The sequence below is a fragment of the Fistularia commersonii genome, chromosome 10 (assembly GCF_037954325.1).
Source record: "Fistularia commersonii isolate RoL2024-O1a breed Wild chromosome 10, RoL_Fcom_v1.0, whole genome shotgun sequence".
NCBI lineage: Eukaryota > Metazoa > Chordata > Actinopteri > Syngnathiformes > Fistulariidae > Fistularia > Fistularia commersonii.
This window is the reverse complement of record NC_141293.1, coordinates 18,179,331-18,201,305: the sequence shown is the minus strand read 5'-3', so window position 1 is coordinate 18,201,305 and position 21,975 is coordinate 18,179,331. Positions and strand designations below refer to the sequence as shown.

Genomic DNA, 21,975 nt, shown 5'->3' with positions numbered 1-21,975 from the left:
ACATTAACTCTTATGGCGGTTTTTGTTACAATAGCTGAGTCTCCCATGCCAACCTTCATGCCCCCAGATGTGTCGCTCATCCTTGACTTTCCATAACGTTGCCAGATTTCCTTCCTTGGACCACAAGGTTGTGACTTCTAGCTCTTCCTCCTGTCTTTTGGTCATTGGAACAGTTTCTAGTCCAAACATCATCTCTGCTCTCACCACTGTCTTGTCCACCTTTCCTTTCATTCTGACTGATAGTCTTCTATCTCTTCATACCCCTGACACTTTTCTCCACTCATTCCAACCTGCTTGAAGCCGTCTCTTCACCTCTTTTCCACACTCTCCGTTGCTCTGGACTGTTGACCCCAAGTACCTGAAATCCTCCCAACTTCTTCATCTCCTCACCGTTCCACCCGAGTTCCTCTCAGTCACACACATATATTCTGTCTTGCTACGACTAACTTTCATTCCTCTCCTTTCCAGAGCATACCTCCACCTCTCTAGATCTTTCTCAACCTGTTCCCTGCTCTCACTACAGATCACAATGTCATCTGCAAACATCATGGTCCATGGAGATTCCTGTCTAACCTCATGTGTCAGCCTATGTTATCACCACTGCAAACAAGAAGGGGCTCAGAGCTGATCCCTGATGGAGTCCCACCTCCTCCTTGAACTTCTCTGTTACCCCTTCAGCACACCGCACCACTGTCTCACAGCGAGCATACATGTCCTGCACCAGTCATCAACATACTTCTCTGCCACTTCAGATTTCCTCATACAATACCAGAGCGCCTCTCTTGGCACCCTGTCATATGCTCTTTCTAGGTCTACATAATGTACCCTCTGATAGGTGGTGCCGCAACCACTTAACTACTTAAATTCACTTTGCCTGTTAGTGGTCTCAATGTTAGATAATGTTGTTGGCAAAATCCTTCAACCAGAGGCGTTCAGTCATTCATCACCTACCCTGCAAATTGGGTCACGGGGGTGTTGGAGCCTATCCCATTGACTGCCACCAGTTGATAACATGATCCCATTTAGACACACACATTCACTCTCTCGGTCACACATCTGGACAATTCAAGGTCTCCAGTGAACCTACAGCGAGCAAAAACATCAAAAATGTATGTTGTGTTTCCTGACAGACCCGTAAGTAATCTTTGCGATACTTTATGGATTTTGAAATGTCAAGTAACATCACCAAGTGTGGGTGTAAACTGCAGAAATCCTTTTTTTTTTTTTTTTTTTTTTTGAATTCAACAGACAAGGAGAATCGTGGTTCACTCTTAAGTTTTTATTCAGAAGTGCTTCACGGGCGTCCAAGTAAAGATCGGGAATGGCGGACGGTGAGGCAAAGGTCAGTCAGGGGATGTCATTTGTTCAAGACGGGACCTTTACTCGTACAGCCAGGCCTGAGCGCAGGGAGTGAACTCAACAAACTCCTCCGCTTTGAACCACAACCCGACCTCCCTCTTGGCGTTCTCAAGGGTGTCGCTGCCGTGGATGATGTTCCTGAGGTAAGAGATGTTGGAGATGCAAAGTTGTAAACAAATGTCACTCTTCAAAAACCTTTTTTCCCCTCTGCAATTTGACTCTCGCATTGTTGTAAATAAAATTGTAAATTTGGCATGGATGTATTAAATGCGCCCCACCACTGCAAACCCAAAAGAAAAAAGTATTTTTTATATATTCCTCTCGTTTCAAAAATGTTATATTAAAAGGTCAGATTTGGCATCGCATAGTTTATTTGCTTACCGTTAAACTGTTATCATTTTAGACATACAAATCTTTAATTCTATATGAGATGAGATAAGAACAGCTTTATTTATCCCAAAGGAAATTGTTGTGCCAGAGTTTCAAGCAAAAACATAACAGTAATAGATAATAGTAGGAAAGAGGGAGAATAAGAAATACAATAAAATATAAATTGTCAAGGTTAAGGCTATCAAGTGTTTTAGGGTCTTAAGTACAAAGATTTGATTAGATTTGATGTAAAAAGAGTCTTCACAGATTCAAGCCACTGCTTTATTTGGCGTCAATATGAGATTTATAACTCATTATTTGGATTTAAAAGGTAATGTTTGTAAAAAAGCAAGGCATCAAGGTCACTCCAGAGGTCAGAGATCCGCTAATTTGAATGCACGAGATTCGGGGTTCGCTCACCTGCCGATGTTGATGCACAGATCTCCACGGATGCTGCCGGGCTTGGAGTCCGCTGGGTTGGTCTCGCCCAGCATCATCCTGGCCAACTTCACGATGTTCTGTCCCTCCCACACCTGAACACACACACACACACACACACACACACACACACACACACTTGTGGAATGCTTGTTTGTTTTACCCGTATAGAAAAAGTGGTTGGTGAGGGTCCTCGCGCACAAGAAATTAAACGTTTTCTCCATTCTTACGTATTTTATTGAGCCTTCAGCTGATTCGCTTTAACACAACAGCCTCTTGGATCAAAAGTAGACTAATTCAAGAATTATTATTATAGAAGAATTATAATTTCAGCTCTCATGTTTATTGTATTGAGGGTTTTTTTTATCACATAAATATATTCAATTTTTAATAAAATTTAGATCATTTGTTTAGTTTTATAAATGTTTCATTCAAATTTTTCATTCCCTTCAACTGTTTCAATTTGATTTTTTTCATTTCACTCATTTCATGTCATTTTATCGACTTTTGCATATTTTTTTTTTTTCCCAGTAAAGTTCTTTGTTTTCCCACCAAACACTTTTAAAAAGTCATTTCAGATTTAAAAAAAAAAAAAAAAAAAAAAAAAGAAAGAGGGCAGAGATGATAACAGTGGCAGAGACAAAAGGGGCTGTTGGGTCTAAATATAAAACTTGTGAAAGGCGTTAAGTCACCTGATAGATTTCTTCGCTCCGTAAAAGGAGGCAACCTTGAACACAAAGAGGTGTGGAGACGATGGAAGCGACACGGATGGAAAGATGAAGAGATATTTGACAGGGACGAGTGAAGTGTGTTTGACAGCAATGACATGTTCCTGTGTGTGTGTGTGTGTGTGTGTGGTGTTAAAATCACAAGGGCCCACTTTGAACCTCCCCTTGCAGGGCATTCAGACACAGAAATAAACTGGATCTTTTCTCTGTGACAGTGTAAACATTAATTTGGAACATTAAGTTAAATTCTGAAATGGTTACTGCAGAAACATTCAGACTCTATATGAAGCCTGAAAATATGGAAATGGATTTATCACAAATTAATTTAGGCTTTGTAACATTTGCTAGCAATTTTTAAATCAATGTATATCAAAGAAATTGTGCGGATCGAATACCGAATCAATGCTAATTTTAATTTTCCTAGCCGGGACATGTTTTTTTTTTTTTTTTCCAAATCAAATTAAACATGCATTGTCCCACAGAAAATGCTTTGTATTTTTCAATGCCTACATATATTTATAAAATAGCATATATATACAGACACACACACATATACAGATTTTTTTCCAATACATTTTATATCTAGATAGAGAGAGATGGTATGCAGTATCCTTTCCTGCTTTATGTGTGTCTATATATATACTGTATATGTATATACATGCAGATACTTCAAGAGCACTGGATGGCAAATATAATGTTATGTAGCTAACCTGGCTCCTACCCCAGTATCTGTGTCGTGACCATTGCAACAGTGGATTTTCCTGAAAGCAAAAATACTCCGGCGTGTGTTACCATGGCGAGGATGGGTCCAGAGGACATGTATTTGCAGAGACCAGAGTAGAAAGGCATGTCCTTCAGGTCCAGGTAGTGATTCTTCATGTGGTCCTCAGAGGCCTGAGTGAAAATATATGTTAAATTTGAATTAATTTAATGACACAACAAACTTAGATTCTTTTTTTCTCTCCCTAGTCAAGTTTTTACCTATTAATCAAAATGATCCCCAGTAAGGAAATACAGTATATGATTGGTTGAAGCTACTGTTTGTTATTAAAATTACTTTTTCAGCTAAAACATTTCCCTCCACCTCCTGTGCAAGCAGCTTGCTTAACATCAGCAGTTAGCATCTGTTTGTTTTGCTTGCTAACTGGCGCTAGCTTCGCATCATTTTCAGCATTTTCCTTTTAAAACATTGCATTTGGCTTTATTATATCCTGCATATCCCATAATGCATTTCCTTGCAAGTCTTTTGGAAGATTTTTCCCCTAAATCTAAATCCCCTAAATCTGTCCCCTTCAAATCTTTCCACTTAAGACCTTAAAACACTTTATAGCCTTGACTTAGACACTTTATAGTTTTATTTGTATTTCTTATTCCCCCCCCCTCCCTTTTTTTTTTTCTTTTTTTACTGTTTATACAATTTCCTACTATTATTTATTATTGTTATGTTTGACTTGAAACTCTGGCACAACAATTTCCTTCGGGATAGATAAAGTTGTTCTTACTCTTAAATGTCCCTTTACTTATCTGTTAATAATAAGAAGAATGACAAGAAGAACAATGAAAATAGCTTTTGGCCTGCGAGTTTAAATTTTCTACGGTCACCATGGTTACCTTCATGAATTTGGCAGCTACCAATCTGAAACCTCTGTGCTCAAAGCGCTTGATGATCTCGCCACACAGGCCCCTCTGGACGCCATCGGGCTTCACAGCGATGAAAGTACGCTCCATTTCTGCAGAAGGAGAGCTGGAAGAGACAAACAGACACCAGACTCACGTCTCAATGTAATTACAGGAGAAGACGGAGTAGATTTGCTTCTAATAACTGTCACGGGATCATCATCTGTAACACACTTTAATCCCTGCGGGACACGAATGGTGATCCTCAGGGATCTGCTTTAAGTCCTCTCATGTTCACTGACAGATGTGGGTTAGTGTGAGATTCTAGCCTGTTTTAGAGAAAATAAACATTTCCTCTGCCTTCCAACTCTGTATCAAAAGAGTTTTTGGTGTGAATGACCAAATATGCAAACAGGGTGAGGTTGATTCCCTCGCGTGTTTTTGGCCACTTCGACTCAATCGTGACGCTTATTATTCCAACACATGAACCTGTTAAATCCTCATCTACTTCGGATTAACTTTTTGAACCCAGATTTTAATGAGTGATTTGGTGTGAAATTCAAACTGAGTCGCGTTTTTTTTTTTTTGTTTTTTTTTTTCTCTCTCTCAGCACGGGAACCATCTGATGACACCTGACACCCTCTCGTAATATCGGAGAAAGACTATTCTAAATTTACTGCCAGCTGGTCGACCCCTTCCTGCAGAGCAGCTGGCACCGGGAGGAATTCAGAGGGAAAACTCAGGACGAAAATCAAGCGAGGCAAGTTTTTCAGTCAAACTCACATTAAGATTCATCCAGGAATACATATGTTGAGGTTAAACAAAGTTAGTTCAGGGTTAAATAGATTTTTTTTTTGCTGTTTTATCTCATCAGAGAAAGGGTAGATCTGTCACTCTACAAGTATTTACTGTAATTCAAATTAATTTCTATCAGAAGATGAATTTTGTCACTGCAAGACGGCAGCCTTTTGAAAAGCGTTGGCACCAACAGCCGGTGAGACTTTTCATTCATTTTTATCTGGCAAAATTCAAAAATTGAGTTTGAAGTGCGTGTGTGTGTGTGTGTGTGTGTGCATGCATGCTCGTGTACCTTGGTGCTGGGCGTTGAGGAGAGCTTGTGAAGATGAGCAGGCTGCGATCACCGAGGACGAGCACCCGCAGTCGAGCCTTATTTAAAGGTCTGGCGGGGGGGGGGTCGGGGGGTCGGGGGGTCGGGGGGTGACGGATCCGTTTTGGGGTCTTGGGGGCGGAGTTTACTGATTACTGAAGATAAATATCCAGTTTCACAAACATATAGATATTTCATATAATGTCTACGTGTTCATCCTCCCTGTGTTTCCTCACTCCTCATTTAATCTTTTTTGTTGTTTTTTTTTTGAAGATCTAAAATTTCTTTCAGTATTAGGACAACATTTTTTCTGTTTTTTTTTTTCTCAGTTTAACAAGAAGGACATTTTTAGAAAAAACTTGGGAGAAATGTTTTATTTAATAAAAAATGTTATGAATAAATTTGATTATTTGCTAAAAAAAATCACAATGTTTGAATTTTTGAAAAAAAAAGATAAGATAATTCTTTTGTCACAGCAGTGTTACAGTTATAATGTCAAAGGAAATAAAAATGAATATAAATAGAAATATATTGAAAAGCAGAAGACAGAAGATGGCGAAACAAAAAAAAATCCAGGGATAAATCCACGGATCTTTTTTGTTGTTTTTTTTTGAAGATCTAAAATTTCTTTCAGTATTAGGACAACATTTTTTCTGTTTTTTTTTTTTTTTAGACATTCAGGACATTTTTAGAAAAAACTTGGGAGAAATGTTTTATTTAATAAAAAATGTTATGAATAAATTTGATTATTTGCTAAAAAAATCACAATGTTTGAATTTTTGAAAAAAAAAAGATAAGATAATTCCTTTGTCACAGCAGTGTTACAGTTATAATGTCAAAGGAAATAAAAATGAATATAAATAGAAATATATTGAAAAGCAGAAGACAGAAGATGGCGAAACAAAAAAAAAATCCAGGGATAAATCCACGGATCTTTTTTGTTGTTTTTTTTTGAAGATCTAAAATTTCTTTCAGTATTAGGACAACATTTTTTCTGTTTTTTTTTTTCTCAGTTTAACAAGAAGGACATTTTTAGAAAAAACTTGGGAGAAATGTTTTATTTAAAAAAAAAAAGTTATGCAAAGATTTAATTATTTGGAGTTATCTGAAAAAAAAATCAAAATTTTTGAATTTTTGAAAAAAAAGGTTAGATAATTCCTTTTTCACAGCAGTGTTACAGTTATAATGTCAAAGGAAATAAAAATGAATATAAATAGAAATATATTGAAAAGCAGAAGATGGCGAAACAAAAAAAAATCCAGGAATAAATAGACAGCAGATGTATGTTTTATTACATTTTTTATGTGGTACCAATAAGATGCACATTTTCTGAGACCTAAATAGATATCACATGTCTACGCTGAAAACTATTTTTCATAAAATTGAAAAAGAAACTTTTTTTAAACGTTTAGTAAATGTGGGTTTTGTGGCACCACCGTTTGGCCGGAACGTGCAGCGTAAACTAGTATATGTTTTAAAATCCCATCTGCAACTGAACAGGGAGCAACCTGATTGGACAAAACCCCATGGCAACTGTTGAATAGAATAATTTAAGGAATTGATGACGAGGCAAAATGCTATTCCTGCTGGTTCAGTGATGGTTAATGAGAAGTCCAGGTTTGGACACTCAATCCACGCATTAGCCGGCGAAGCAGGGGGTGAATACATGACTGAGTGAGTTTAAGTTTAAATTGAGCAGCGTGCTCAATTTTCCGTCTGCAACGTGCTGACGGAGGCTGTGGAAACTTAGACTTTGAGTCCCTGCCAGTCAAATATCCAATATCCTGCTCAGGCACGAAGCGTGGATCCACGAGAGGCTTGTGCACGCAGGTTCGCCTTAATTGATCGGTTATTGTTCTGGAATTCGGTGCAAAATACGTGATAAAAAGCCAGACTTTATCAGGAACATGGGCAAAGTGTTGCTAAACAATTCCACGTTAGCTCGCAGCTACTTGAACTAAATCACAAATTTTCTTAAAAATAGAAAAGAAATGACCTAAAAATTGACATCAAAAAGAAGATAATTTTCACAAAATTGGCTCAAATTCAACAAAGTTTGTGCTCAACATGGTAAATAAAATCTATAGTTTTGCAGAACAAGATGTTCTTTTTTGTACACTGTATTCCCTCAGTGAAAATTACTAGACGAACTAATCACACCGACTAACTATGACGTTTATGACGTTTGTTGGAGGAGGTAGATTTGCTGTGGCGACCCCTGAAGGAACTAGTTGGAAAGAGGAGAGGTTTTGACGGCAAATCCCAAGGTGAATGACTGTAGCTTTTGTTATTGCTATTGTGTTATTATCATTGTCTAATGATAATAATAATAATAATAATAATAATAATAATAATAATAATAATAATAATGACAATAATAATAATAATAATAATGACAAAAATAATGACAATAATAATAATAATAATAATAATGATAATAATGATAAAATAATAATAATAATAATTGTTATCATTATTATTATTGTTGTTGTTGTTATTTATTATAATAACAAAATATATTATTAATAAAACAACAACAACAACAATAATAATAATAATAATAATAATAATAATAATAATAATGATAACAGAATGATAAAATAATAATAATTAAAATAAATTAAAATATCAGTAATAATAATAATAATTATTATTATTATTATTGTTATTATTATAATACAATAGTTAAAACTTCATTATTATTATTATCATTATTATTAGTATTATTGTTATTATTATTAAGTGTTGGAATTAGTTCTATCTATAATTTAGTAATACTTCTTTTTATTATCATTAGTAGTAGTAGTAGTAGTAGCAGTACACATATAATGATAATAATAATAATAATCATTATTGTTAGTGATCATTATTCTTATAAAGTAATAATAATGATTTTTATAATAATGATAATAATAATAATAATAATAATAATAATAATAATAATAATAATAATAATATCATTATTATTATCATTATTATTTTATTTATGTGACAGGTGAAAGGTAACTTTCATGAAGATGAAATCTGATTTCACATCATCGTTGGCTTTCAGATTTTGGGGAGAGCAGTAGACAATAGCTTTCCATTTATTTGCATTTGTTTTACGGCTGTAGAAAAAACTACTGTTTTAGTCCTTTGTGCAAATGCAACATAAGCCCTTAGATTGGAGTGTGATAAAAATGACCGTTTCACTTGATTTTATGGCCGACCTGAGAATCTAAGTAATAACAAAACGACACATAAAGTGACTCCAGCCACAAAAAAAAAAGTTTAACCCACATAAAAATGTCATCAGCAACAGGATATGATGCAGTAAAACAGAAGCGTTTGAATATTTGAATGCATTCAAACACAGCAGAAAATGAGAAGCAGAGAAACGGGAAACACAAAGAGATACTCAGTGACTTATATTTGCAGATATTTCCTCGTGATGCGCTGCTTATTGCAGGAACGTGTACAAAACTTTTATCTTAATTAAACCCAGGCAAAACAGGAGCGTAGTTGAAATCATCTCTGAGGGGAAAAAAAAGCAATATATTGTGATCACTTCATATTATGAGAAGGACATATAGTCATAAAGACTTCATGCTAAATTGCCTAGATTTTTTAATTTTTTATGGTAACATGAGTAGTTATATTTACCGAATCAACACCGAATTCAAAATGAACCGAACTTTGTAGCACCAAGAAAAACCTCCTTACAACACTATATTAAAATATCCAAGCTACCACTGATGTTGTTGTTTAATCAGTTGTGTGTCACGCCCCATTTCTTTATTATTATTATTATCATTATTGCTAAAATTATTTTTACCTTATGATCAATGCAGGGTTTTCTTAGACTGATAACGCATTTACGAGAAACTATATCTATGAAATTGACAAAAGAATTGTTATATTTTTGTCAAAAAAAAAAAAAAAAGCTCACTAACCCAAGCTTACTGTTCTGTATATTTCCTGTGCATCGTGTATTTGCAAGTGTGTTTGCAGTCCCTTTGTCCTCTATTGTAAGTCGCTTTGGATAAAAGCGTCTGCCAAATGCAATGTAATGTAATATATTTTCCATTCAAATTAAAATTTAATTTCAGTTGAAATACATACGATTTAATTTTAATCTATTTGAATCTTTTGGATGCATTGTGTTGTGCCTTCTCTGGTTGTCAGCCCTGGAAACACACACACACATATATAAACATACTGTGTAAGTGGGGAGTTACTGCAGCTGATCCAGCACCTGTTATACAATACCTGAAATTAGATATAAATACACTCACACTCCTCCAGGCATGCAAACACACACACACACACACACACACACACGATCCTATAAGCATGAAAAGACACACATGCTTTCACAGGCTGCTGCAGCAGGCATGAAGAGCACCACACACACACACAAGCTTTTGCAGACATGCAAACCCACTGGAAGAGTCATGACTCCATTAGTGAGGCTCCAACCTTCAAATTTTGCCCCTAAATATAAACTGTCTCCTAATCCGGGTAGGAAAGATTCTCTCCGAGGACGACCGGCTGAAATTGAAACACACTCTGGACCTCCACGGATCTTGGATTGCGATAACGTGGATCTTTGGGAGTCGCAAAAATGTCCACCCCCATTCCTGATCCTAAACAGCGTCATGGAAACGCTGCTTGTTTCCATTCGCCGACTTTCATTCGCCACTTCATTAGCAGAAAAGTGCAAGTGTGCAGAAGAGGAGATTCAAATATTAAAAACCTTTATCCTGATGCTCCTGGGGATTTGGGCTCAACTAAGCAAACAAAAAGCAGGGAAATAATTCAAATTTGTGAAATCATTCAGGCTCCATCCATGATGTTGGTGCATCCGGAAGAGAAACTGTGACAGATTCTGCAGTTTAACACTCAATGATTTCGTCTCTGATTTGCAGAAACAAGAGTTTTATTCTGTTCAATTCAGATGTTCCAAGAACTTCTTGTCAGCTCAAGGTAATATTACACCTATTTTCAGTCTGAGTCTATATATACTTACACATATATATTAATATGCACACATATATATGTATACACACATGTTTTTCTGAATATTTTCCCCAAATATCTTGGTTGCTTGGAAGAAATGTTCAAAGTAATGTTTTTTTAAGTGACTGTTACTTACATACAGAAATATATACATATTTATGTGTATTTTTTGTGTCTGTAACTTGTTTTGAATTGTTTCCTCTAATATCGTGGTATTTTGGAAGAAACGCTCTAAGTAATTATTACGTTGTCTTGCGACATCCATTTCATTTTCAAATGCAAGAGGAAACCAATGATGGGATTTAATCAAATCGTTAGCATCGATCAATACGACGTCAATATTGTCCCTATGGAAATGTTCTCTTATTTCGTTTGTGTAAGTTTAAAAAGTTCAGATATGATTTGCACTCAATTTCGAAAACGATGCTTCAAAAGTTTAACTCTTTTACAGTTGCTTCGTTTTTATCAACCAACAGGCTAAATTGATACGGAAAAAATATACATATCTGACAATATCTGACCGAATTGCTAAAGGAAGTCAAGTGAAACGTGGTGGATGTCCATAAGTTTTATTTGGGTGTCTGTGGTCGGACAGCAGACGGAGCAGAAGTCTAGAGGAAGCTCCCTGAACCAAACATACCATCAGCTATCGGTAATCAATATCCTTCCGATCAATTTCATCCCAACACGTCCCGCCTTCATTCAGCTCCTTTGTTTCCCGACGAAAGAAACCTAGAAATATTTAACACTTATTTAAAAATATTTAAACTGTATTTAAAGTCTGTTTATTTATATATGATTTTTACAGCATATTTTTTTTTCTTTCTGTCGTCCAGATAAAGCCAATAGGCTCCGCCCCCTCCCAAACTTCTGCTCCAATCACATCGCCAGCCTGACAGAAACAAGGACTTGTATTGATGTAAACAACCACCTCTGTACAAAAACAAAAACGAAACAGAAATTGACTCAAGCTTCAGATAGAAAACAACAGTGAAAATGAAGAGAATCGTAAAATCATGAAGTTCAATTTGAGTCCTTTCGTTGTGGCTGTACACTCTCTCTCTCACCGTGGTGAAAAAAAAACAATAACAAACAAAAAAAACATCAACTCAAATCGTATACTCCTTGAGTTAGCATCACTATTAGCTCATACATAAAATAGAGTCTCCGTTAGTATTTGCTTATTTACACATTGCAGTATGTACAGTTTATTTTTCAGTGTTTTCATGCAGGTGAAATGACCGAGCGACCAAAACCCAGGAGGTCGCCCGGCCTTTCCAGAATTATTGAACCCAGCAGACTGTAGCTTCAGGCAGGTGAGAAACGGGGGTGGACAGAGCTTCAGCGTGGGAGTTTAGCTTCTCTCTCTCCTCCTGCAGGGTCCATGACGAAGCATCGACACCCAGGAAGCCATCCTGAGAGAGAAAAAGAGCCGCCGGCCAACGAGCAACGTCATTTTACAAACTCGGTAACAAACCGAACCGCTAACTTCTCCACCCGGACCGGAACGGTTGTTTCAACGGGAGGGTTTAAAACCGCACCGTCTTGGGGGGGATATGGCTCCTATTTTTGTTTTGTTAGTCGATTTTCCTTCATTTCTTGTTGAGCCGCATTTTGTAATAACAGTGCATTTTGTAATAAACGCCCAAAATGTAATCACTTTTTCATTTCATTTTGTAATAAACTGCCGCATTTTGTAATAAACTGCCGCATTTTGTAATAAACTGCCCCGACGCATTTTGTAATAAATTGTGGCGCATTATGTAATAAGCTACATATTTAGAAGATAATTACAAAATGCACTTGCAACTTTTTTATTTTCTAGGAAATGTAATAACATGGTGCATTATGTAATAACAATGCTAAAGCATAAGTTTGTTAATTGTATTTTATTTTACTTTTAAGTATTTGTAAAAGCTAGGCCTATTATTAGTAGCACTGTATTAGCCTAGTAGCAGTACTTTGCAATTACTATCAGTACACTATTTAAAGGTTGCATTAACAGAGAATATTTTATTACATTTCCCAGAGAATAAAAAAGTTGCAAGTACATTTTGTAATAATGTTCTCAAAATGTAATAACTTATTACATAATGCGGCAAAATTCATTACAAAATGCGTTGGGGCAGTTTATAACAAAATGCGGCAGTTTATTACAAAATGCAGCTTTATTACAAAATGAGATGAAAAAGTTATGACATTTTGGACGTTTATTACAAAATGCGGCTCAACATTTTCTCCATGGAATTTTCCTGCGTTTCCAGCGGAGAGGAGAGAGATGGGGTTGCATCCCGACCCCCAGAATCAACCGGATTCCGCACGTCGTGTCTGAGAGAGATGAATCTGGAGGGTGATATCAATCACTGTCCTGAGATTTTACTGACAAATCAAATGTGCGCATTGGAAAAAAAAAAAAAAAAAAAATAGTACGAATAATAATTTCCAAACGGATGGACATCGGCAAACTGAAAATGCTCGATTGCTTATTTGCAGCAATTCTAGTTACATTTGTCGCCTCTCCCGTGACGCGTCGACTAAGAACTACCTTCCGAAACGAAAGCCGGGTCGTGAGTCCAAACATTTGAAGCTCCGGTTTGCGGAGCTCCACAGAACGGCGGTTTCTGAGAAGGCGGGTTTGTCTCTGGAACGGGAACGGCTTCGCTTCTACGGACAGGATGTTATGGTACAGGCGGAGAAATGACTAAAATCTCACCGGCCACCAGAGTCGAGCACCGACAACTTTATTTTACACAACGCTCGAAGAGTTTCGATGGCAGGAGCGGGGAAATTCGCGGATAAATAGAATATAAACGGCCAACCTTTTTTTTTTTTTTGTTTTTTTTTTTCCCCAGTCCTTACAAGTGGAGGTAATCGTCTTACATCAGCAGCAGATCGGAAAACCAAACAAAACTGCGCTTGGACAAACACGTGTCGAGACAGGATAGAACTCTTTAGCGCGCTGATAAAAAAAAAAAAAAATTCAAAAAAATGTCCATCTTTATTCATTTCCATTGGGAGTCGGGAAGTCGGATTTTAGTGGACAGAATTAATCTTTTAAATCCGAAATAAATGTTAAGAGACAATGTTAAGAGCGGCGATGCCCGCAACATGGTATATTCCAACTAGCAAAATATAGTGTTAGCTATTAGCTTCCCTTCAAATACCACCATAAAAAGCCTAATTGAATTTTGTAGGGACTCAGCGATGGACGAAATGCATTAAGATGGAGATTTTTTTTTTTCGGTTTAAAGAAAAGAAAAAGGGAAAAAGCAAGTTAAAATGTTTTCGTGTCGACATTCGGTACTCAGACCTGGCGGCAATCACAGAGGAAAAAATAACACACCTGTAGATTTCTATCATTATAGCAATAATGACTTAACTTTGACCGGCTGTACAAACACAGGACCAATCAATAGCAACACAACCGAACTGAAGTCTACTGAAAATCTAGAATAGAAGAGTAAACAAAACCTCTCTGTCTCTGAGCCCTGAGGTTTGGCAAAAGTGCTTTGTTGATGCGATCAGCTGACTAACGGTTGTCGCCTCTTGTCGCTCGATTATTGCCTTGGACCTCGGCACACCGATGCGCTGATTCGGCCAATGGCAGCGGAGCTCCGAGCAGCTTTTCAGGACCCGGTCGACCGTTTCGCATGCGTGTGTGTGTGTGTGTGTAGGTGTGTGTGACCGTCCTGCGAGCAGCCGATCGGTCACCTTCGTCAGTTCAAGTCAGTGTATCGAAGGGCCGTGAAGCTCCGTGTGTGTGTTTACGCCGGCTGAAATGGGTGACGCCGCCGCCAGCGAGCTTCCGGAACACACTCGGCATATTCCAGAATACGTCATCTTAGCATGACGACCACCTTGTCGATATATCGGGTGGAAATCATCTAGAGATTATCATCCTTTTTGTAAACTGAAAGATATCTGTGGCGATGAAAACTGTGTTTTCTGTTCGCTATCTTTATCAAAATATAGATGTGATTTCTAAATCAAACAAAACAAAACAAGAACTTGATAAAGATGGCAGTGGAGTAAAGAAAGGGAAAAATATGAACAAATGTGTCTGGGATGCGTCTGGCAGCGATGCTTCGTGGGTGGAAGCCGTTGCGAATGTAGAAAAACGCCATCCTCGCTGCGATCTCCGGAAAAATCCCCCGAAACGGAAAAAGCAGAAAAGCCAGAGGAGTCTCCGAATGTCTCGAACGGAAAGGTTTTTTTTTTTTTTTTTTGTAGAAAACCGGCATCGACTCCGGCGGAGCTCCGAGTCCTCGGAGAGCGCCAACGCCGGGTCACCGGGTCAGAAAAGTCCGTCGCTGTCGGGTTAAATGCTGAAGGAACCTGTGGCGGTCAGACAGTGTGATGTCAGAGGTCAGAGGTCAGGAGACCGACCCGCAATGTAAACGACGGACACGATCAACCACAGCGAAATGGTTCTGTTGTCCTTGTCTGTTTTTTGTTTTTTTTTTCTGTAAAATCGAGGAAAAAATATTCTCGGGATCAGTCCTGCGTGGAAACGTCATGGGTTCTCCATCTTTCCGGGGGAGGATCCAGAAGAACGGCGTTACGGCTGTGTAAAAGTCTCCGGGTCCGGATTTGGACTCGAACGCGTGGCGGTTTCGTTTTCTAGACGACGGCGCCGGCGACACGACCTCCGCGTTTGTGGGTTTCCATTCAGCTAACGGGTCCTGGTCACTTCCTACAGGAAACCTCTATATTTTTTGGACGGGCTGATTTATTTACCCGCTGATCAATTTCACCGGCTTCTATTTCTTTAACGTCTATTTCTTTAATTTCTATGTCTTTATCGTAAAGTGTCAGCGGTTACTGAGTCCGGGCCGAAGCCCTCTGAGCTGTACGCAAAGCTTCGTTATTTAAAAGAACATCGCTTTTGTGAGATATTTAGTTTTCAGAATCCCGCATCTTTTATAATAAACTGAACGTGAAGTCCAGAGTAGATAAACCTCTGACCCCATGCGGAGAATTTTGTGTAGGAAAATAATGTAGATGTAGATCTCAAATAGATTAGTAGCTTATTCATTTATTGTCTACATCGCCACTAAGTTTGAAAACAAAAGTCTTCAAATAGCACAATGTTGTGCTTTTATGTTGAAAACAATTGAGACTGAATAATAATAATAATATTAATAATTTGCAGTTTACTAGCTGATATACAACAATGTCTTCTTAAGAAGGCTCAGTGAAACAACAGGAAGCCACGTTAGCTGAATGGAAGGTGAGCGTTGGGGTCGGGGGTCAAAGTTCAGCAGCTGGCCAGCAGGATTGTCTCAATCTGATTGGACGGCGGCACCCCGACAGTTTATCGGCGCCTCCGAGAGCAGCGACTTCCTGCGGATCCTCTTGTTTGTTTCTCATACGTCGGTTTCACTGATGGCGTTCGGATCCAAACGTCAACGTGTCCCTTCCACGGATATTCCAGGAAGATGGAATCGCCATCTCACCTTTTCTTTCAATTTTTTCAGAATTCTTTCTAATTATCTTGAGGATTGTTTCTTTTGGCATTTGTTTGTTTTGTGCAAATTTTTCACAAATTCACTTATTCTCTCCCATTAATCACCTAGATATCTACAGAGGTATTAGTACGGAGAATCATTTCGACTATTTGTTACGAATTTTAAAAAAATGGTGGTTGCTTCCTCAATTCATAAATGGGTCGGTTTTTGTTTAGAATTAAAAAAAAATAATAATAATAATTAAAAAAATAATCATGATTGCAATTAATTTAGTTTGTGAATTATTTTGTGGAAAAAATTCAGTGAAATCTAACAAATCGTAATTTTAAGACACCAGCCAAAACTGATTTGTTTCAACTAAATGGCTCGTGTGAAAACAGGCAGAGCCATTTTAAAATGAAAAAAGTAAATTAAATTCAAATTATTAAGGGAAAAATAAGTTAACAGACAAAATTTTTCAGTAAATTTGCTGAAACTAAATACATATAAATAAAATTATAAACCAAAATCTTTTTTTTTTTTTTTTTTTTAAATAATGTATTTATGCACCAGAACTGAATCTCTGGCTGATGTCTCAAAATGCTAAAAAAAAGCATTTTAAAACTACGACTTTAATTTATCGAAACCGAACAGGTCACTGTGGTGCCGAGACTTTCGGAGGTTTCGAAGCCCCCTGGAGGTCAGAGTTTAATCCGTGTTTTGCCCAAAAAGCTCTGGAAGGTTTTCCACATCATTCCAGCAGGACGGACTCACGGCTGAAGGAAGACGACGGTCAATTCTGGTATTTGACTCGGCGGCGAGTGACGGACGACTGAGGACCAGGATGTGCGACGGGGATGAAATTGATGTCTTGTTTTTTTTCCGTGGATCTCGTCCTGTGGTCGAATCCCGCGCCTCTATGTGTCTTTGGGCTCCAGCTTGCAGGACATGTCGAACAGCAGGTTCTGGTTGTCGATCACCTGCAGCTGCCGGACGTAGGCCTTGGTCTGGAGGTGGGAAGGGGACGTCTCGGTATCCATGGCTACGGGGGGGGGGGGACAAAGAGGACGATGAGGTGACGCACGAATCGTAACAAAAGTGGGGGAGAAAATCATTTTTAAAAAATTTTAAAAAATTTTAAAAAATGTAAAAAAAATTCTATGTATTCGTTTAAAAAATTCTATTTATTCAGCATGACTAAGAGGGTGACTTTGGTCAGACACAATAGATTTCATTTGATTTTCAAAGAAGTATTTTGAGATTTAGATTCTTCAGATTATGTGATCATCGTTGAATTTTTATTTTATGAAAAGTCGCCAATGGATACATCGCTCACTTATTCATGTCTAGGCGGTTTAGATTCTCCAATGTGTGATTTTGGAATTTGGGAGGAAACCGGAGAACCGTAAGACATGAGGGAGCAGTCCAACTTATCACTAGTGTTTAGATTTTTTCCATTTTTTTTTTCCCAGTACAGTACATTTCCAGTAAACTCCTGGTAAGCGAAGTTGAAAAATCGAACAAACTTGGTTTTGAAAAAAAAAAAAAAACCTCCAAATATCTGAATAATTTGGAAATTTTTCAACTTTCACAATTTTGCATTTTAAGAAATGAGCGAATAAACCGAATGGGTCATAACTCCCGTAATCCCTGCCCGGATACGTCGGTCCCGCTTTCTTACGTCTTCAAGCGAGCAACTTTAAACCACGTCTTGTTTTTGAAGGAAACACAGGGAGTTTTATTTGCTCAGTCTCTCCCCCCACTGGACGCAGTCCTAAACTACACGCCCCTTTTAATGTTTACATTTACGTTTATAAGTTGCTCATTTTCTCAAAATTTCCTTCCGTTTGGTCTGATCGACTGCAAACGGCAAAAAGGTTCCCTGTTTGACTGAAAACAAATCTCGCACTTCATAATTAATGCTTTAAGAAATCAAATTAGACTTAAATTACACTTAAACCTAGTATCGAACCTTTCCGCTGACGTAGAAAATTAATCTTAAATATTTAAATCGCTCACTTGCCTTTTCTATTTCTCGAAGAAGTGATAGAATTTGAAATAATTATTTTCAATGATCTGTTTAACCAACCCGGCCTGCGACAAGTGCAGGGAGCAAATGTTTGTTTTAAAGATAATCCTTCTTGACATGCAGACCGTGTGTGTGTGTGTGTGTGTGTGTGTGTGTGTGTGTGTGTGTTACCTAGCTGACTGCTCCTGTATCTCCTGATGATTCGCACCATCTCTGCCACTTTATGCTGCAGACGGAGAGAAAAGATAAAGATAATCAACCTGATAAATAACAGCAACAACAGTAAAGCCTTTCATTATGGGAGGAAAATAGTTTATAATTATGTTATAAAGTTTATTATAGCAAAGAGCAGCCGCGAAAAGAGTGGACTGACCATCTTCTCAAAGTTGACGAGGTCCCCGTGAAATGTCTTGCAGCTCTCGTGAAGGAAGGTCAAGTCTAAGAGACGGGAAGGATCGGAGGATCAGACCTATTGATCGATCGATCGTTTCTTATTCTGTCGACGCGGGAAAACGAAATCAGCCGATCACATAAATCGATGATCTCTGAGGACGAGCGGGGAGGTCGGTAAGGCAGGAAGTGAACCACAGGAGACGTGTTAAATGAATCAAAGAGGCTGATAATCAACTGGTTTTGCAGAAACATCCTGGAAACGATCCGGTAACACACTGATTTTATGAGTTTCCGTCCTGATCAGGATGACCTTGAACCTCGAAGGTCAATCAAGGTCAGGGGTCGGCAACCCGCGGCTCTTTCATCTTTACGCTGCGGCTCCGAGTGACTTGGGAAAATAAAATATGAATATTTAATTGAAGTGTATTTCATTTGTGTTCATTCCTTTTTTTAACTTTTAGTTTTGTGTTGGGAAATTATTGTGATCTTGAAATATCAAATAAAATTATATTTATTATTTTTCGCCGCTCAAAATAACGTCATACTCGTCCCGATTTGCAGATGCTGTGCGCAGAAGTTCAGGGGCAGAAGTCCCATAAACCGGGTAAAATAAATATTTATGAAGATATTTTGCAAATATTTATTTTTTATTGTTTACTGACACAGTGATTTTTTTCCCGATTTATTTTTAAAATTCAGCTCAAGGCTCGGCTACACGCTCTGAAAGCCCAAACCTCAAAATGAGTTCATTACATAAATAAAATTAATTTTTTTTCCGTAATACTTTGTTGTTGCAGAGGACACTTGAATGTAAATGCCATTTAACTTATTTCACACACGTGGGACTGTAATTGATTTCGCACAGCTTTTGATACCATCCTGACAGGAAAAAATCTATATGTGTGTGTGTGTGTGTGTGTGTGTGTGTGTGTGTGTTGGTATTCACCTTTGAGCAGCAGAGGTGTGAAAGGGATGAGAGGAGGCCTCAGGCTCGTGATCAGGTCTCGGTATGACTTGTGATTCCTGGATGGATCCTGTGGCACCAAAACATTCATCAATCACGTCATAACGTGTGTTTGTTGTTTCCAAAGTTTAAGAAAAATTAAAAAATTTAAAAAAAAGAACACGCCGGAGCACATTTACAAAAAGTCTTTCTTCTGTCACTGAAAACTAATGGCATAAACAGGAATGGAAACATTTTCTGTTTTCTATAAAATTCATTTTTTACTTTTCGCTTCAACCATTTAATGCTGCTTTTGTTTGAATTGTTTTTCAATTTATATCTACTTCTCCTGGAACACATCGAGTTTTATATATATATATATGTTTTTTACATAATTTGATATACATGATTGTCTCAGAAAATTAGAATATTGTGATAAAATTCTTTATATTCTGTAATGCAATTAAAACAACAAAAAATACTTTTTTCATGATATTCTAATATTTTCAGATAGGATTTTTGAGTTTTCTTAAGATGTAAGCCATAATCAGCAATATTAAAATAACAAAAAGCTTGCAATATTTCAGTTGATTTGTAATGAATCCAGAATGTATGACATTTTAGTTTTTGTAATTGCATTACAGAAGATAAAGAACTTTATCACAATATTCTAATTTTCTGACACAGTCCTGTATATGTTTTTTATATATTTTAATATACAGTATATTGGTATTTCGCTGTAAGAATATACTCATAAATTACTCATAAAATACTCAAAAGACTCAAAATACTCATAAATTAATACTGTGGTCCACTTTTTTGTTAATTTCTCCATTTCTTCAAAATCATGTATTTCCTTTGAATTTTCAGATAATCAGAAAAATTGCAATTTTTTTTTTTTTGCTATCACCATGAATTCAAAGTGGATTATTGTTTTTTTTGTTTTTTTTTTTCGGTCGACGTGCACGAAGTGACACTGAGCCCGAACTCACCGCGACGCTCTCGAACTGCTGAAACTGTTTCCTGAATTTCCCCGGGAGGCCCTGCAAAAAAAAAAAAAAAAAAAAAAAAAAACACATGCACACACACACACACACACACACCAGCTATTAGAATACACCCAACAGAAGACGAATGCAGCGGGTAGAACGGAGCGACCGCCGCTCGTCAGGTGTATCTCGTACCTCCCAGGTGAGTCGCAGTCTGCTGACCGCAGGGTTGTCCAGACCCAGAACCACAGCCAGGAAGGACAGCAGGTCCTGCTGCTGCTTACAGCTGAAACACACACCACATCATGTAGAATTCATTTTTAACCCTGTTAAAATAAATAGTCGACAATGGCATGATTGAAAATGACGCGGAATTCTGGAGGAAATAAACTCCACGGATCATCAGAACTATCGACGGTAGTGGAGTTAATGAGATGAGATGAGAATAACTTTATTTATCCCGAAGGTAATTGTTGTGCCAGAGTTTCAAGGAAAAACATAACAGTAATAGATAATAGTAGGAAGGAGGAAGAATAAGAAATACAATGAGATATAAATTGTCTTGACTGTTTTAAGGTCTTAACTACAACACGCAATTAACACACGATTACACAATATTTATTGTGAAGTAAAATGCAGCTTATTGCTCAAAAACCTGTCAGTTGATGTTGAGTCACACGCAGTGGCGTATTGATTATTAAACTAGTAATTAGTTTAACTATTATTAAACAAGTAATTAGACCCACTAGAGCCCATTTTGGTCTCTAGTGGGTCTAATTACTTGGAGAAATTTAGAAAAATGAAACATGAAAGTTCACAGCTAAAATAACCAGAGAATTTGGAATTATAAATCGAAACACGCTTTTTTAATATTTCCTGCTACTTTCATCTGTTTAGTTTTATTTCTCCTCAACTTTTACGCTTTAAGGCAAAGCTTTAAAACCAGTCACGTTTTTATTTTCTATACATTTCTGTGATTTTTGACAACATTCAAACAATATCATCATATTATAATATATATATACTGCTCAAAAAAATAAAGGGAACACTTGAATGTAACTCCATGTCAATCCCACTTGTGTGAAATCATAGTGTCCACTCAGGAAGCAACGCAGATTCATTTTGACTTGTTTTAAGGACATTACATCAAAGTTGGATCAGCCTGGAGTTTGTTTTTACACTTTAATTTTGAGTGTGATTCCTAATCCAGACCTCCATGGGTTGATACAATTGATTTCCATCGATCGTTTTTGTGTGATTTTGTCGTCAGCACATTCAACTGTGTAAAGAGCAAAGTATTTCATAAGAATATTTCATTCATTTAGATCTAGGATGTGTTTTTTAAGTGTTCCCTTTATTTTTTTGAGCAGTGTACATTTCAAATGGTATCCATTGTTATGCTGCTTTTTGTTGTTTTATTTGTTTTATTTTATTTTATTTGTTTATTTTTTAACGTTTTGCTTAGTATTTACCATATTTACCCTACATTTCACAACCAATTGATTTAAATATTGATTCATCATATTTGCTGCTTATTGCAAGGTCAGGCTTGCTGTT

General features: G+C 37.2%; 2 protein-coding genes across 2 annotated transcripts in view; both read right to left on the bottom strand.

The window, feature by feature from the left end:
- Positions 1-1,264: 1,264 nt before the first annotated feature.
- LOC147230703 (nucleoside diphosphate kinase B-like) lies at positions 1,265-5,756 on the bottom strand. Its single transcript, XM_086154192.1, has 5 exons — positions 5,602-5,756; positions 4,506-4,638; positions 3,687-3,788; positions 2,149-2,261; positions 1,265-1,497 (listed from the first exon to the last, which is right to left on the bottom strand). The coding sequence occupies exons 2-5, from the start codon at positions 4,620-4,622 to the stop codon at positions 1,380-1,382; spliced, it is 450 nt and encodes a 149-aa protein (XP_086010318.1). The 5' UTR covers positions 4,623-4,638; positions 5,602-5,756; the 3' UTR covers positions 1,265-1,379.
- A 9,633-nt stretch (positions 5,757-15,389) lies between these two features.
- The window catches only part of rapgefl1 (Rap guanine nucleotide exchange factor (GEF)-like 1), a 28,836-nt gene continuing 22,250 nt past the window's right edge, over positions 15,390-21,975 (bottom strand). The window contains exons 11-16 of the mRNA XM_086154186.1: positions 20,614-20,704; positions 20,422-20,472; positions 19,433-19,520; positions 18,467-18,531; positions 18,265-18,319; positions 15,390-17,106 (exon numbers count right to left, since the gene is read on the bottom strand). Of these exons, the coding sequence (XP_086010312.1) occupies positions 16,982-17,106; positions 18,265-18,319; positions 18,467-18,531; positions 19,433-19,520; positions 20,422-20,472; positions 20,614-20,704 (475 nt within the window). The 3' untranslated portion in view covers positions 15,390-16,981. The remainder of the gene's footprint in view (positions 17,107-18,264; positions 18,320-18,466; positions 18,532-19,432; positions 19,521-20,421; positions 20,473-20,613; positions 20,705-21,975) is intronic.

Coding starts and splice junctions, on each gene's coding strand:
- LOC147230703 (XM_086154192.1), bottom strand. CDS start 4,622: ATGGAGCGTACTTTCATCGCTGTGAAGCCCGATGGCGTCCAGAGGGGC. Junction 3,789..4,505: donor TAGCTGCCAAATTCATGAAG/GTAACCATGGTG, acceptor ATTTTCACTCAG/GCCTCTGAGGACCACATGAA. Junction 2,262..3,686: donor CTGGACCCATCCTCGCCATG/GTAACACACGCC, acceptor GTGTGTGTTCAG/GTGTGGGAGGGACAGAACAT.